This window comes from Eubalaena glacialis, chromosome 2, assembly GCF_028564815.1.
Source record: "Eubalaena glacialis isolate mEubGla1 chromosome 2, mEubGla1.1.hap2.+ XY, whole genome shotgun sequence".
Classification (NCBI taxonomy): domain Eukaryota; kingdom Metazoa; phylum Chordata; class Mammalia; order Artiodactyla; family Balaenidae; genus Eubalaena; species Eubalaena glacialis.
This window is the reverse complement of record NC_083717.1, coordinates 151966875-151984726: the sequence shown is the minus strand read 5'-3', so window position 1 is coordinate 151984726 and position 17852 is coordinate 151966875. Positions and strand designations below refer to the sequence as shown.

The 17852-nt window shown below is 41.5% G+C and overlaps 1 protein-coding gene across 6 annotated transcripts in view; it reads left to right on the top strand.

The window, feature by feature from the left end:
• CCDC198 (coiled-coil domain containing 198) overlaps window positions 1–11840 on the top strand; it is a 32327-nt gene extending 20487 nt beyond the window's left edge. For 2 of the 6 annotated variants that reach the window (XM_061180871.1, XM_061180875.1), the window contains 4 exons: window positions 655–741; window positions 1885–1986; window positions 2765–2924; window positions 9920–11840. In XM_061180871.1, the coding sequence (XP_061036854.1) occupies window positions 655–741; window positions 1885–1986; window positions 2765–2924; window positions 9920–10155 (585 nt within the window). In that variant the 3' untranslated portion in view covers window positions 10156–11840. Of the gene's footprint in view, window positions 1–621; window positions 742–1884; window positions 1987–2764; window positions 2930–9919 lie in introns of all 6 variants that reach the window. The other 4 variants (XM_061180877.1, XM_061180876.1, XM_061180872.1 and 1 more) reach the window with 3 other exon arrangements.
• Window positions 11841–17852: the final 6012 nt, after the last annotated feature.

Genomic DNA, 17852 nt, shown 5'->3' with positions numbered 1-17852 from the left:
CTAGTGCTCCAAATTAAGTCATCTAAGACAGGTAGAGCTGGGGGCAATCACTAGTTCATCAACTGCTGCCTAGTCTTAGTGACCGCTTGAAACTTCAGCATCACCTCCCCGATAAAGCCAAGGCCCTGCTGGAAAAATCCATGTCTAAGATTTGTTAGCACACTACACTTTCATTGTCAATGTGCCTCATAAGCACCAGTGATTATTACTGAGGAGGCTGAGGGAGCTTCTCTGGAGAGCCTAAAAATAGGTTACTTCCCTAAGGACCAGAATAGTTTAGCTGGGTGGTTAAGGGATAAATAAAGTAAAGGAGCTTCCTGGCACTTCTTTCATCTCTAATATTCTAAGACCCTTGTTGCTTGATAACTGTGGACATAGTCCCTCAATGCAGACAGAAAATGATTCTTAATCCTTTAACTCTCTGACCAATATTTAGATCAATGAGTCACTGGCAACAGTGCAAGAGAACACTGAAGAACCCAGATAGGTCAAAAAGCCTTTCACACAGATACAGCTGTAATCCTGTCGAAACTGCCTTCCCTGTGTGTTCTCATGAATACGTGCAGAGTGTTAAGATAGTTTAATATCTGGCTTTTATGTTTCATCATCTCATGGCATGAGGAATGCTGAATACTCTAAATGTTGGACTTCCAGAAGCTTGAACCCATTGACCTGCCACAAGTAATTACTTCTGAAAGGCTCCTGAGCCAGCAAGAAGCTGGGAGGACTCACAAAGCCAAGGTGAGTGGCAGCAAAACCTGGAGGGGGTGGGGAACTGGGGGGCTGGCCATCCTTTCCCTGTACTCCCCACACAGAAGACGTCAAAGGCAAAGAGAGCTATTAAGTCATTCAGAGCGAGAACTTTCCAAAGCTATCCATTCTCTTCTGGGCCTGCTTCCAACTGGCGAGTACTCTTGCCTCTCAGATGAACTCTGAGCCCTTCTCTGCTGCCTGGCGAAAACAGGGAGATGTAGATGAGAGAGAGGAATTTTATTTGGAAATTGGTGATTCTAGAAGTGTTCAAATTTGTGAACACTTTCCTCCCCTGATTCATTTCAGAGTCATCTAGATGCTGCCATCCACAGATTACTGAGTTGATAAAAGATGTCCAGGTACTTTTAGATCCTCAAGGTCATGTCTGTGATACTGACAGTGCCCATAGAGATGGGCCCCTCCCTGAGGCTCACATCAGCCACCACAGTCGATGTCCACAGGGCAACAAAACAGGGATCACTGAACGCATTTGGCTGCAGGTCCCTTCCCCTTCCTGGCCACGGCAAGTGATGAATGAGGGTATATTCACCCCTGGCTGCCCTCATTAACTGTTCACATTGTCTCACTGGAGTTTATGATACACCAGGGGAGATCACCCAAGTCACAAATAATCAATTTTAAATCCTTCCTAAACTGCAGTGTACCAGGGCTTATAGAGGAATATGGGAGGAAACCCTACAGAAATAGGTTGGCCCCCCTCCAGTTTCATAGCCAGACAATTACTTAGTGACAGAAGAAGCAGGGAAAGAGAAGCAGGTCTCATCAAACCAGAACACATTTCTGGGAAGATAGTTAAAGCAGCTGTTGACATGGGAAGTGATATGTTGTCAAAATGAGATATGGAAACATTTTTCCATTCAAGGTTTGCACAACTCTACAGGAACCTTAAAAACGATATGATACACATAGCAAATTGCCACTTCATTCACTGATAGCTTCACTAAGAACTGGTCGGGAAGCTGCAATGGTCCACCTCTGACGTCACAAGAGATCTCTATGGATTATGACTGATGATTAAGATCTCACTCTGTTCCAAAAAGGATTTCAAGTTGTGGATTGCAGAGTCAGTAACTAATTACCCCATGCTAACGAGTGCGTCATCTTTCATAGGAGGAACTGGAAAAGAAGATGCAAACTCTAATGTATCCTTCTGGGAAAAGACAATATTTACATAAGATGCAAATGCTGGAAATGAACCGTAAAAGACAAGAGGTAGATATGAGAAGAAGAGGGTCATATTTACCAAATGTACTCTACATAATCACTGCCCTGGCACATGAATATAGTTAAGCATTCATCTCCAGTCTTTACCTAGCATTTTAAATTTAGTCATTGGAGCCGAAGTTTCAACTACTGGGGTTGAGAAGAAGCAGGAAGATCCCTTCTGCTACCAACTCTGTTGAGTTTTTTCTCTGTTTTCCATCCTCTCAAGGATGCATCCATGTCTCAAGTCTCCCTTTTTTTAACTGTTGCTTCTATGACATTCTGGCTCCAGCAGGAAAATGAGGTTAATTTTTCTTGGTTTAGTAAAAAGGAAGAGGGGGGTGAGTTGGTCTGTATTTTGATACCTAGGCATCTCTCTATAATTTAAGCCATAGAATCATTTTATAAGCAAGATCTCTTGTAACAAACCCCTTTACAGTAATGTCTCCTGTAAATGTCATAACCCAAATTCCTCACTCTAGTGAATAAGCCTGAAGTCCCTGTCTTCTGCAATTCCAAATATATCAGCTAGCCTACGGTGAAATGGTTTTACAAAGGTCCTCACTGTTTTGAGATTACAGGCATGCTCCCCTTTCTCCTAACAAACCTGCATGTGAAGAAAGTTTCCATACCTTCTAACAGGAAAACAGAGAACCGTGTTCTATTTAGGGGACCACAGATGTCTACAGATAAGCACACAATTTGCAAAGTAGCTGATCTGTTGACCTACTCTGGTGAAAGTATCTTGAGGGGAGAATACTAACTGTTTATAGCTGATCAATTTCAGGCCCAAGTGGAATTGAAGACAAGTCTTCACAAGGAGGCAAGAACTAATAAGCAGAAACAGAGGGACCATAAAGTCAAGAAAATCCTTCAAAGCATCCCAAGAAATGATGACGGTGACTTCCTAACCTTGCTGCCTGATGAAACCTTGGACAGAAGTCCAGGTGAGGCACGTAATTTTTTTAGTAAAATATTTCAAGCATTTTAAAGACTTCATCAGATAAACTTCTGATGTGGAGTGGGGAAGGACAGAGCTGCCCTCGGGTTCCTGTTGATATTTTACTTCCTGGAATATAATGGGCCTGCTGTCATGTAGTTTTGGATGGCCGGGAAGAAAAGACAGAAGCTTCGGCACTGTGGTGAGATGACTCTTTTTAGAAATGTACTGTACTTTACATGCATGATTGCAATCCTTGCACCATCCCTATGAGGAGAAAAGGCAAAAGGGCCTCATCTTGTGGTTAAAGAGAGTGAAGCACGTGGAGATACATTAAACAGCAAGCTGGTATCCGCGGTTTGGTGCCACATGCAAACACTCTCTCCCCACCCACGCATTCCCCTGCAGCCCTCTTCGGCTCACTCAGAACGTCTAAAACTGAATCCAGCATCATTGCCCTCTCCAGGCTTGCTCGTGCTGCCTCTACTATCTCTGTGGGTGTGGCCTCCCTGTTCTCTGTCACTCGGCCAGAGACCTAGCGCCTTTCCAGCCCTGATGCTCCCTCTCCTAGCAGATGGTCAGTCACAATGTCCTGCTGGTGTCACCTAGCGCTGAAATCTTCCCCCCTCCCCCATTCCCCACACCACCCTTAGGGCGGCATGTCACCCCAGGGCTATTGCTACAGCCTCCTGACGGAAATCCTCCCTCAGGTCCTACCCTCCTTTCATCAACTCTCCACCTCGGTAGTCCTCAGTAGGGTCCCCAGACCACCAGCATTAACTGAGAACTAGTCAGGGCTCCAGCCAGAGTGACTGAATCAGAAACTGTACGGATGGGGCCCAGCAATCTGAGTTTAACAACCTCTCACCCCCCATGGTTCCAATGCCCCTAAAGTTGAAGAACCACTGCTCTACTTGGTAATCAAAGCGTTGCCCACAGACCAGCAGCATCTGTATCACCTGGGAGTTGATTAGAAATACAGAATTTCAGGCCCCATCCCAGACCTACTGAATCAAGACCTGAATTTTATCAAAATCCCAAGATGATTCTCAAGCACAATAAAGTTCTAGAAGCACTGTGCTAATACCAGAATAATCTTATGAAATGCAAATCTGACCATATCACTCTCCTGCTGAAAAAAAAAAATCCTTCAGTGAGTCTCCTTGAGCCTGAGGACAAGGTATAACTCCTTGCCCTGATACTCTAAGCCTTCAGGATCTAGCCTCTGCCTACCTTCCTGGCTTCATCTCCTGCTATGATCACTCCCAGCCCACACACTGCAGTCAGGCCAGGTTGCTCAGGGGCCTCAGATGGCTCTGTGATTTCCAACAGACATTTTGCTCATAAACTCTGTGTTGTGTTTCCCCATCAATTAGCGTCCCATTAAGTTTTCCCTGTCTGTACTCCCCCAGAGCAAACCCACCACTGCGAATGCATGGTATTGTTCACATACAGAGCTTACTGTGCTGTAGGCCAATCCCCCATTAGCAAGACTGACCAATTAGAGATCTACAGAAATGCTGGCCATGTCTCTGGAGGTCTTGAGCTTCTAAGATGCAAAGTTACCAGCTGAAAGAGACACTGCCCCTGCTCAGAGGAACGAGATGCTTAATCAATAAGTTAATTAAATAAGAAAAGGCTGAATAAATGAAAAATCTACTTGGAACATCTATTTAACCTATACTCCCACATCCCAGAATGAAATATGCTGCGTAGTCACATAGAAAAACAACTTTCACCATTTAAAAATTATTGGCAAAACCACCAAGAAAGGTGCCTCAGTTAAAATTAGACACTTAGAGTCATTGCTTGAGATCAGGCCAAAAAAAAACCCCAACATTTGGAAGATGCTCCAGATCTGGAGAGGCCAGGGGAGACTGAGGCACATGGAGAAGGGGGTTCTCCTCTGCTCTCCTGATACTCTTTTTTTTTTTTTAATTAATTAATTAATTTATTTATTTATTTATTTTTGGCTGTGTTGGATCTTTGCCTCTGTGCGAGGGCTTTCTCTAGTTGCGGCGAGTGGGGGCCACTCTTCATCGCGGTGCGCGGGCCTCTCACTATCGTGGCCTCTCTTGTTGCGGAGCACAGGCTCCAGATGCACAGGCTCAGTAGTTGTGGCTCACGGGCCCAGTTGCTCTGCGGCATGTGGGATCCTCCCAGACCAGGGCTCGAACCCGTGTCCCCTGCATTGGCAGGCGGATTCTCAACCACTGCACCACCAGGGAAGCCCCTCTCCTGATACTTTTTAAAGCTGTTTCATTTAGTTCCAGCTAAGGTTTCTTGAGTGCTTACTCTAAGCCAGACACTGTGGTCCACCCTTAACATGAATTATCGCATTTAAGCTTCACACAACCCATAAGACAGGAGCTACTATTAACCCTCATGTGACAGAGCCAGGATTCAAGGCCAGGTCTTTCTGATTCCAAAGGGTGCACTCCCACCCACCCCCTCATATAGCCTCATCAGGACTCCAGCGACTCAGAGCTGTGTCTAGGACAACCTTGGGAAAGTCTGCAAATGTAGAGGTTTTGAATCCTCCAACTTCTCTCTCAAGAGGTTTCCCTCTACAAAGCCTTATAGACCTCACCACTCTGTAGGCGTATGCTCAAGCAATGGTTCCTTTTTACATGTTCCCAAGTAACATCTTTGATTTCCTTCTTTGTCTTCTAAAAGCAGTTCACTTTGCTTTCTCCTAAAAATGAAATGTCGCTAAGATCATAGACTTCCATGAGCATTCTGCTAGTTGGGTTCTGGTAATTAAGGTTCCTCTGTACCCGGCTCCTCTTATTTAAGGCTCTATTTGTCCATTTTTGTTCCCTCTTTTGGAAGGTAGGATGAGAGTTTCAGCTCTCTTGTGAGATAAAAATCAGTCTTTGTTTCTTGCTGCCTCTTTAAAATGAAATCACACATGCTTTACATATATTTTATAGATATTTACATAGTAAATTACATATATCTGTGTAATACATGATAATATATAACTTACACAAAGTGAACATCGCTCTTTTAGGTATACAATTCTATGAGTTTTAACATGTTAATGTGGCTCCTACACTTTCCAGAAGCCATATGAGTCTAGTGAGTAGAAAAAGCACTGGACTTGGAATCAAAGTCCTTTATTTGAGCCCTGACGGTACATTCACTAATTGTAAGCTCCATGGGAGCTAGGATCTTTTCTTGTTCCTAGAACAGTGCCTGGTACATAGTAGCCGCTCAATAAATATTAGCTATATATTTGTTCATATAGCTTTATTCTACAGAGAGATTATAGCTAACTTCCAGTTGTCTAACCTCTTTGAACCTCAGTTTCCACATCTATAAAATGGGAATAAAGCATTGTGTCTACCATGTAGAGTTTATATAAAATTCAAATGATGTGTGTAAAAGCACATATAAAATGTAAAGTATCATATGGATAGGGACAAAACTGAAGAAATATGGAACTGATGTCTTATAGTGAAAATAACTACCTGCTTCAGGGGAAGTGTCACTCCACATACATCATTTGAATGTCACCTTCACAACTCTGGTCTTATCTGGCCACTTGTACTATTATTTACTTAGTATTTTCCTTTAAGGTATCTTGCTTTGTTTTATTTTTATAATTTAGCCTTGTCTGTGAGAGACCTTAACTGGGACATTATGGGTTCGATATAGTGGTAATACATTTTTCTAAAACACATATTATAAAATACATAACCATCAAACATTTTTAATGTTTGGTATGATCCTTGTACTACCTAAAATCACTCCCTATTTTTCCCACACTGGCCTCTGTTTCTTTCCTCTCTCCCCAAATTAATTTTAAAGTAGGATACACTTCCCTCTACCCTGCTCACCCAAAACCCATTTAGGTTTTAAAGGTTGTGTTTTTCTTTTTTTATTTTTTCTTTAAGTCTAGCAACCATAAAGAATCAAACAGGGATTTATCAAAATGTAACAAGTAATAAGACATCTAGCTCAGAAGTTCTCAGACTTTAATGCTTAGTATACAAAACTTTGTATATAGTGCTTTGTGAGTGACTTAAGGGATTTTCAAGGATAAAACTGAACATGTGACTTTTGCCTCACATACTAACTTTAGAGCTGAAATATCATAACACCAAGAGCGTAGTGAGAGTCAAGCTATTGCTAATATTACATTAGATCCAACCATTAACATTAGATCCCACCATCTCTTCCTGTTTCAAAGCTCCTGCCTCTAGTCCGCAGAAAATCCCTGTTCTCAGTCCGAGTGATGCTTCTAATAGTTCTGGGCTCATGTGTAGAGCAGAGATGATTGACACCCCCTGGCCCCAATGAATGAAGCCCTTCCCAGGTCCCAGTTACCAATACTTCCCGCCTGCCAAAATTCTCTGATGGCTCACTTCTTCATTCCTTTACTAATTTACTCTTTCAACAGATATTGGAGTAGATGTGGTACTTACACAATAGCACACACAATGAACAAAGGAAAGTCCAATGAGAGTATAACTGAGAGACCTAATAATCTGAGGAGTTGGACAGTTTCTGTGAGGAAGTGATATTTAAGTTGAGACAGGAAGTAGCTGCACGAAGGGAGCGGGTGAGCACGTGAGCGTAAGGAACAGAGTCCTGGGACATCCAAAACTGTGATTGATAAGAGCAGGTGCAAAAGCCCTCGAGTGGGATGGAGCCTGACAGATTCCAGACACCAGATGGAGAAGAGACACTGAGATAGAGAATGACTGGAGATGGCTCTGGAGGCACAGTCAGGGCCCAGTGCACACAGGGTCTCATAAATCATGTCAAATAAAGACTTTGAACTCTATCTTAAGATCAATGGGAAGCCACTGAAAGGGCAAGTAAGTGAACTATTGGGTTTATATTTTAAATATTACTCTGAACTGTGGAGCATGGATGGGAGAGGAATGCAAGAGGATGTGGGGAGACAGGTGAGAAGTACATAGCAGTAGTGCAAGAGAGAGGTGGCGTCTGGACCAGCAGAGAAGGGTGACACTGAGGAGGGACAGAAGGAACCAGATATAAGATATTTAGGAGAGAGAATTGGCAGAACCTGGTGATGAATTACACATGGGTACGTGGAGAGAGTGAGGTGGCCAGGAGGATTCTTGGGTTTCTCCTGAAGAACTAGGCAGACGATGGAACAAAGTTACGACCAAGTGCTGGACGAGGGTAACTGGGAGAAGAGGCAGGTTTAAGACAGAAAAAGAAGGTGGAGCTGACATATTGCCAGGAGACATCAAAGAGGAGGTGTCCAGTTGTACAAAAAATGTATCAGAGCTCAGGAGACAGATTAGGGCTGCAGGATAAATTAACTATAGTTTTCTGTTGGGGCTGTGTAAATAGACAATGTTAGTAAGTACAGTAACATTCAAGGGGAGAGCAGGGTAGCCCCTCAGTGGGGCAGAAAGGGAAATCGTGAGTCACAAGGCATGAATCCTCACATTGACATGCTGGATGTTCTTTTGTAACCATATGCAACTTCAGATATCAAGGGCTTAAATAAAATATGCCTTAAGATTTGATAAACAACAATCATGAAAACAACATCCATAAAGTTACAGCTGATTCCGCCAGACTGAGGGGGAAATCTGGACTTTCACCCAGGATGATTTTCCAAGCTTGAAAATGGTCGTTAAGATTTTGTTTTCTTAAAAGCCACCTTCCTTGCATAAAGCCGTGTTGTTCTGAAGTGCATTCTAAAAGGGCACTGGGTACTACTTAAATAAAAAGCTAAAGTAAAGACATACATGCACAAAATCCCACACCAAAAAATAAATTAAATCTCTTCCGAAAAAAAATAGAAGGTAAAATAAGTGCCTGACCCTTTGAGCTCCCTAGTTCTGTAGATCTGGCATCTGTGTCTCTGAAAAGCTCCATAGGTGATTCTGCTACGAAAGGCAGAGCTGATGTGAAGGTTAAGAAAAGTGTATAGTATGTGCCTAGCATGTAGTAGATGTTCAATAAGTAGCTCCAGGCAACATCACCTGTGCAATATTCTTGCCAAAACCACTTAACCTTAATTTAATCACAAGGAAACAATCAGAGAAGCCCGAATTTAGGGCCATTCTACCAAACAATTGACCTGGATGCTTTAAAATGTCAGTGTTAGGAAAAAAAGAAGATAATGAAGGTGGAAGAGGAGGAGGAAAAGAGCCAATGAGAGAATTGGGGAGGGGGAGAGAAAGAGAGATGAAGGAGAAGAAGGGGGAGATGGGAGGGGGACAGGAGGGGAGGGGAAGGGAAGGAGAAGAAGAGAGGGAGGGAAGGAAGGAAGGAAGGAAGGAAGGAAGGAAGGAAGGAAGGAAGGAAGGAAGGAAGGAAGGAAGGGGAAGAGAAGAAAGAAGAAAAAGATAGGAGAGTGTTCTTGAATTAAAGGAGACTAAGAGACAAGAAAAGAAAATGCAACACGTATTCCTAGATTGGATCCTGGATCTAAAAAATAAAACACAAACAGACAAACAAAAAACCGTTATAAAGGGCATTACTGGGACAACCATGGATATCTGAATACAGACCGTATATTAGAAAACAATGTTGTCTCAATGTCATATATCTTAAGTGTAATAATTGTATTGTGGTTACATAGGAAAATTGCCCTTGTTCTTAGGAGACTTGTGGTGATGTATTTTGGGAGGAAGTGACTCTGCAACTAATTCTCAAATGGTTCAGCTGAAGGAAAGTGTGTGTGTGTACATATATGTATAAAACAATATTGTGACAAAATGTTGTTGATGAGTTAGGGTATACAAGTGTGTACTGTGCCATTCTTGTGACTTTCAGAAGATTAAAAAGTTTTTTAAATAACAAGGAAAGCATTTTTAATGCTTACAGAAACACCAGTTGAAATCCTTTATATGTGTGTGTGTGTGTGTGTGTGTGTGTGTATTTTTTTTTTTTTTTTTTTTTAAAGAACACCAAGTAGATTATTTTGTGTTCCTAAAAACCTAAGCACTTAAACAAATATATCATTGTCAGGGGAAAAAATAAATTAAATGAACTTCTAATTCTTTGTAGAAAATACACAGAATGCAGAATTTCTGGAACAACAAGCAAGTAATGACTATTGTCCCCAGAAAATTGGCAAGTTGGAAACATGGCTCCATGAACAAGAGGCTCGTGGACAGCTTCTCTGGGACAGTTCCAGCTCTGACTCAGATGAGTTGGAGAAAGACGAGAAGAAACCACGAGCACTGGTGAGGACCAGGACAGAGAGAATTCCACTTTTTGACGAGTTTTTTGATCGAGAATAATAATGCTATTCACTAACCTAGATACTGAGTGCATGGAAAGCTTACTTTCCTTTAAAAATTCTCCAAGGTAGTATATGAATTATTTTGAGGACACCGATTCACTTTCTTTTCATTTTGAAATCCTAAGATTAAACATGTGAGATATATTGTTAATTATACTACATAACTAACTGCCTCAAAACTTAGGGGCTTAAATAACAGCCACTTATTGTCCAACTTTTCTGTGGGTTGCTGGGCTCAGTTGGGTGGTTCTTCTGCTGGTCTCTTTTGAAGTTTTTCATGCTGTTGAAGCCAGATGGCAGCTAGGACTAGAGTCCTCTGGAGGCTCGACCAGGACACTGAGACAGCTGGACCTCGCCCCCTCTCTGTATCATCCCAGAGCCTCCTCATGTGGATTCCCCAAGTGCTCTCTCCTGCAGGGTAGTGAATTTGCTTTTATGTCAGCCCAGGGCTCCCCAAAGCAAATGTTCCCAGAGGAGGAAAAGCTGCCCATCCTCTTAAGTCTAATTCATGGAATGGGCCCCAAATCACTGCCCCACAACACACACTCGATTGGTTACTACAAGTCATAGGCCAGGTCACAGGCAGTGAAAAAGGGGCTACACAAGGCATCAATTCCAAAGTGTGGTCTACTGGGGTCCATCTCTGAGACATGGCACCCCACTGTTTTTAAAGCAAATTATTTCTTATAAAACAAATAGATGAGAGTAAATTTGATAGAAATAAAAATGACTTTTTAAAGAAAGGTCACAGTGATGCTACAGTAGACAGTAAGCTCACTTAAGTCACTTTCCTGTGAGTTAGAAACTTGTTATCTCATAACACAGAGGCTATAGGAAAAAGGTAAAATAATGTCAAGTGTGGAAGGTCATTGTGAGTTAAGGCAAAATTAAATGAAGATCCCTTAGATTATGGTGTAGATCTTACAACTCTTTAAAAGGAAACTTAGAAATGTTCACTCCAAAAGTTATTATATTTACAAAATTTAGATTTTTTTTTTACCCTTCAAGCAATCTACTTTGTTCACATTTTACCAGTTACACGTACTCGTTTGTGTGTGTATTTAGTTCTGTGTAGTTTTATCACGTGCGTAGATTCATGTGAGCAACCCCACAATCAGATACAGAGAAGTTCAATCACAAGAATCCCTTGTGCTATCTATAGGGGCCCCCAAAGTTGATTTTTAGGCAATTTTAAGAACTTCTTTTATATAAAATTTGACTCCACTTTTAGCATAACCTAAAAATATTTTTAAGCCATCCAGAAGCTTCTAAGAATTTAGTGAACTTTAAAACAAAGTAAAACAAAAATACCTTTTTAAGCCTTCTCTAGGAAACTTCCAAAAAGAAAACAATAGAAACACCCCCTGAATTTGACATTCAGTGCATTCAGATCAGTCACTAAGAAGATAAAAAGACTGCTGTGTCAGGGGATGAACATTCATGTTTCTTCCAAGGACAGAGACAATTAATTAGGTCATCCCTGGGCATTTTTACTCCCAGTTCTTTGCAAGCAGTATTCTTACTTTTTCTTTGGTAGGTAAAAAGCATATTTCCTACAAAGGAATGCATAGATTGTTTGACCAGTCAGCCTGTTTGGAAAAGTAAGATCCTTTTTTTTTTTTTTAATTGAAGTACAGTTGATTTGCAATGTTGTGTTAGTTTCAGGTGTACAGCACAGTGATCCAGTTATATATATGTGTGTGTGTGTGTGTGTGTGTGTGTATATATATATACACATGTATGTGTATACATATGTATGTGTATATATATATATATATATATATATATATATATATATTCTTTTTCTGATTTTTTTCCCTTATAGGTTATTACAAAATATTGAATATAGTTTCCTGTGCTAGACAGTAGGTCCTTGTTGGTTATCTTTTATATATATAGTAGTATGTATAGGTTAATCCCAGCCTCCTAATCTATCCCTTCCCCAGCCCTTTCCCCCTTGGTAACCATAAATTTGTTTTCTATGTCTGTGAGTCTCTGTTTTGTAAATAAGTACATTGTATCTTTTCCAAAATAAACAAATGGGACCTAATTAAACTTAAAAGCTTTTGCACAGCAAAGGAGACAACCTACAGAATGGGGGAAAATATTTGCAGATGTTGTGACAACTGAGAAGGGATTAATTCCCAAAATAAACAGCTCATACAACTCAATATCAAAAAAAACAAACAACCCAATCAAAAAATGGGCAGAAGATCTAAATAGACATTTTGGTAAAGAAGACAAACAGATGGCCAACAGGCACATGAAAAAATGCTCAACATCACTAATTATTAGAGATTATGGCCATTCTGACCAGAGAAAGGCAAATCAAAATCTACAAACAATAAATGCTGAAGAGGGTGCGGAGAAAAGGGAACCTTTCTACGCCATGGGAGGGAATGTAAATTGGTGCAGTCACTATGGAGAACAGTATGGAGGTTCCTTAAAAACTAAAATAGAGTTGCCATATGATCCTGCAATTCCACTGCTGGGCATATATCCTGAGAAAATATATTTTTAAAAGACACATGCACCCCAATGTGTATTGCAGCACTATTTACAACAGCCAAGACATGGAAGCAACCTAAATGCCCATCAACAGATGAATGGATAAAGAAGATGTGGTATATATACAATGGAATACTACTCAGCCATAAAAATGAATGAAATTTTGCTATCTGCAGCAACATGGATGGACCTAGGGATTATCATACTAACTGAAGTAAGCTAGACATAGAAAGACAAATATTGATATCATATGATATCACTTATATGTGGAATCCAACAAAACAAGGAGAAGTAAGATCCTTGAGAGGAGAAATGAGTTCAACCTATTCTCAACATCCTCATATTATGGTTGACCTGGAAGGTTTAAAACAAAGTGGGGTGGGCAACTCCCAGCACTGAAGATAGCAGGGCCTATGAAGGTATTCATGGCTCTGGTCTGTGACTTGAACTTGGACGACACCTCCTTCTACACGTTCACTGGTCTCTTAGCTACATGAGGGCTCGGCCCCTGTCTCCTCCCTGTAGTATCCACACCCTACACCCACCCCCCTGCTTCCTAGCATGACATCTGGCACCGAGTTTATTGTTAAATGTTTGTGGAATTCATTAATTTATGTGTTAACTAGTCAATTAGAGGGGCACTTGTTTCTCTCCAGCTATGCAGTTGCTCACTCTCACTTTCATTTCCCAAGAGTCTTAGTTGTATAAGGTTGATTATACAGTTTAAAAAAAAAAAAAAGATGGGGGGATTTTTTTCCGTAGATCTTGGAATTTATACATCTAAATGGATGGCACAAATCAGACATTGTCTTGGGATACAGGAGCTAGACACGTATGTGTACCAATGAGGATGCCATAGCTCAAAATATTTCTTGAAATTCAATCAGAGTGTGTCAGCTGCAAAAGAAAGTCAATCATAATGCCTTCTCTGTTTTCCTGCTCCATGTGGAACTCTCCTTCACCCAATCTTAAACTCCAGAATTTGAAATTATAATAATAATAATAACGGTGATAGTAATAACTGCTAATGTGCATTGACTGCTTATGGTGTGTCAAGCACTCTCCAAATGCTTTACGTATATAATCCTCGCCACAATTTTGTGGGTCACCCCTGTTTGACAGATGAGGAATCTGAGGCACAGAGAGGTCAACTAACTTGCCAGAGTCACCCAGCAGAGCTGGGTGTTTTTGAGTAGACCGCTGCTTACCAGAAGGGGCCTGATGGGAGCCGGAAGCACGTGCCTCCTCTCCCTAATTTTACCTCAACTCACCAGTTGCATCCTGGAGCATTCCACATTTCTGTTACGTGTTTTTTGTTTGGGGAGCGGAATACTATTACACTGGAAATGGTGAGAGCTTTCTTTTAGCAAGAAAGAATTGCCGTGGAGCCTGAGTGCTTAAATGCGGGCACAGGGCAGGATAAGAGCACCTGAGAAATATGTCAGGAGGGGAGTTTCCAGGGGTGGGGTGAGGGGTACAGAAAAGCAGATGAGAGACTAAAGATAAATTTAACTGTCTTCACAATTTGGCCTGGGAGCAGGGTCAGTGAGCAACCCCACCAGACACACCATCCAGGATGGAACTCAGGTGCACACGGTATCCTGGGCCAGAGGGCGGTGGTTCTCAGAGCCACATGTTGGAATCAGCCAGCGAGTGATCAAACACCTAATAACAAGTAGGATTTGTGTTCCTGCCTTTTGATTTATTTGCGTCGGGGTAGAGTTCTGGCACTGGGTTGGTGTTTTCCTGCTTTTAGCTCCCAGGTGAATCCAACGTGCAGCTGGTGTTGAAAACCACAGCTTCAGGGCTACAAACATTCTATTATAGCAGATATACCAACTTCTATCTTTAAAAGCAACAGCTTCTGAGGTAATTTTTAAAGGTAAGGACATGAGGCCTGGAGCACCGCACACAGTAAGAGATTGTTCGTTTGGCTGGTAATTATCTGAGAACACCAATCCTTTACTTAATCTTGAATTTGTTCAGAGGCAACGCGGGGCCGTCAGTAAACACAGCTGCTGCCACTGGTAAAAGCTATAAAATTAAGCCTCAAGGCAAAGTTGTCAATTTTCTCTAACTGAAAATCTCCTCAGCTTTGGGGGTGGAGGGGGAGGAAGTGGGGGGAGGCTTGTCTCTGGCCAAATGCATGCTTTCTCTTGTGAAAATAACATTTTCTTTCTTGCTCTGAATTTTTCATGAGAAAAAGACTTTTTTTTGGCATACTTTTGGAAATATGCTTTTCTCAATTATTTTTTTCCAGCAAAGGGCCATTCTTCTTCATCTATTTTGACGATAATTCTGAGTTACTGTACTGGGAGTTAACTGAAGATGATTCTTGCAGGAGTCACCTATGAAATAGTTTTGTGCACAAGAAGATAATCTTTTCTGCTCACACAGAGCCTTTAAAGACAGAAAACAAATACCAGCTCTTCATGCCACTTCCCTTCTTACCAGGATCATCAAATCATAATTAAAGTCAAATATTTCCTGCCTCAAATGAAAAACAAAAGCCTATTTCCACATATTACTGCAAAACCTAATTTAGAATACCGTGGGGAAAGCTTGAGAGAAAATATGCTAAGGGGTAGATTAGGGAAGTTTAGACCATGAAAAATCTGAATTACATCTCACTTTTAAAGGAATACTATTATGCTATTTATGTGCAAAATAAACAAAAACATTTTAAAACAAAGTCAAGAGTTAAGGTTTATTTTCACACGTGTACTTCATAATAAGTCCGCAGCTCACTCTCATTCATTTACTTAATCAAGCATTCAGCCAACAGGTTTTAAGTGTCTGCTAGATGCCAAGCACTGTTCCAGATGCTGAAAATACAGCCATACAAGACAAAGTCCCTGGACCCATGGGTCATATTCCAGCGGTGAGACCTGGAGCAGATAGTCAAATACATGATGCAATTTCAGGTAATATTGAAGAAAGTAAAGCAGGTATGAGGACAGGCACAATGGAATGGACCGTTTCAGGCAGGATGCTCAGGGAGGGGCTTGTTAGGGAACCAGGTTTGTTTTGCCTGACACACAACAAGCAAAAACACTGCGATGACAAGGTTTGCAGCAAAGAGAGGGTTTATTCTCAAGACAGACAAGACAGGAGAACAAGTTTCAAATCTGCCTCCCTGAAGGCAAGGGGCTTGGGTATTTATGAGAAAGAATAAAGCAGCAGGGTGGTCTGAGGCATGGGGGGCGTGGGGAGTGTGGGGAAAGGTGATTGGAAAAAGGTGCAGTAATTGTCCTTCTGCGCAGGTGTAACTAAGCTACAGGCCTTGGCACATTCAAATATGTAAGTGCTTAACACAATCTGAGCGTGGGGTTTTCAGCCCTCTGACAGCTAAAGAATACTCAGGCATGCCCAGTTGGAGGGTCAGTGGTCCCATCCAGTCTTAACTGGCTCGGCTTGAACTAGACACAGCTGACTGCAAGTTCCTGGAAAACAACTTGGGCTATGTGCTGGTTGGAGAACAGGCAAATCTTTTGTAGCAACAATGAAAATGACCTTGATTAGCAAAGCAAGGTGAAATGGATTTGACGCATGGGTTTAGAATCTCTGAGGAAGAGACTTGAATGAAGTGAGGATAGAAGCCATGAGAACACCTATGAGAGCAAGTACAAAGGCCCTGAGGTGAGATGAACTTGTAATATTCAAGGACCAACAAGAAGGCTGGAAAAGTGAAGTGAGCAAAGGGGACACTGACAGGGACGACCTCAGAAAGGTCATCAAGACACAGATGGTGAGGAGCCCAGAGGACCGTGGTGTGACGACGGGTTTTAAGTGTAACAGAATTTCAGAGACAGAAGGGGCTGGTCCTAGTCTAGACTGACATCTCCAATGTGATCATGAACAGAGGCAAACAGACTATGGCCAACACTAATGTCATATGGCCATAGCTGACTCTCTAGGACTGACCCTTGACCCAACTGAGCCAGGCAGAGAGGACCTCAGTCTCTGCTGGTGGCAAGAACCTCAGTGGGTACATTCAGGATTGATGGATACTAGCATTCTGCCCTGTGAGCTAGAGATGCAGGAACACAGACCTGCAGTAAACAGAGTCAGAGACAAGGGATGCACTGAGACCCCACAGCACATCTATCCCTCATTCCCAGCCCTCCTAAGCCCTGCTGCCTCCTTGCCCTTCCTTCTAAGACTGTATCTTTACAGTAAATTCACCTTTGGCTTGGACCAGCTCCACCTGATTTCTATTTCTTAAAGCCAAAGAACCTCAACCAACAGCTACCTTACACAGCAACCATCTCCTTGCCTTATGATGTAACGCTGGAGGCTGAGGAGTGCTGGAATTGCCGAGTGTGGCCAGTTCTAGTTCCCAAGAGGAATTATGAAGATCTCTTCCCAAATCCATATTCAGTGATACCACATCAACCATGGTGGGAGTAGTTACACCGCAAAAATTGGCAAATGTTGCCAATCAGGGCTTTTTTTTTTCTTCCAGAGAGCTGGATGTTAAACATTTACCAGCACACCTGTCTAGAGGTAAAGAACAATAGGCTCTAGACTCAGAATTCACAGCCCGGCTCTGCAACTTCCTTATGGCCACATAGAGGTTAAATAACTGAAAGAAATTCTGAATCAAGTATCAATGGTTAATAAAAGCTGTGTATTTTTTAATGAGTCTTCTGTGTGTATAGAATTCCTGATCCTGATTCCATGATAGACATTATCATTCTCGATTCTGAAAAGGGAAAACTGATACTAATAAAGTGTATGAAATGTCAATGCCCACACATTTAATTGGAAAAACTGCAATTTCATTTCAAGTTTGCCTGTCTTCAAAACCTCCTCACTGTAAAATGGAAGTTATAATAGTGCCTACCTCACAGTGACAGAAATAAGATCATACATGTAAAGTACTTAAAACAGCACCCAACACACATACAGACTGAAAGTGAGGGGATGGAAAAAGATATTCCATGAAAATGGAAATCAAAAGAAAGCTGGAGTAGCAATACTCATATCAGATAAAATAGACTTTAAAATAAAGAATGTTACAAGAGACAAGGAAGGACACTACATAATGATCAAGGGATCAATCCAAGAAGAAGATATAACAATTATAAATATATATGCTCCCAACATAGGAGCATCTCAATACATAAGGCAAATGCTAACAGCTATAAAAGAAGAAATCGACAGTAACACAATAATAGTGGGGGA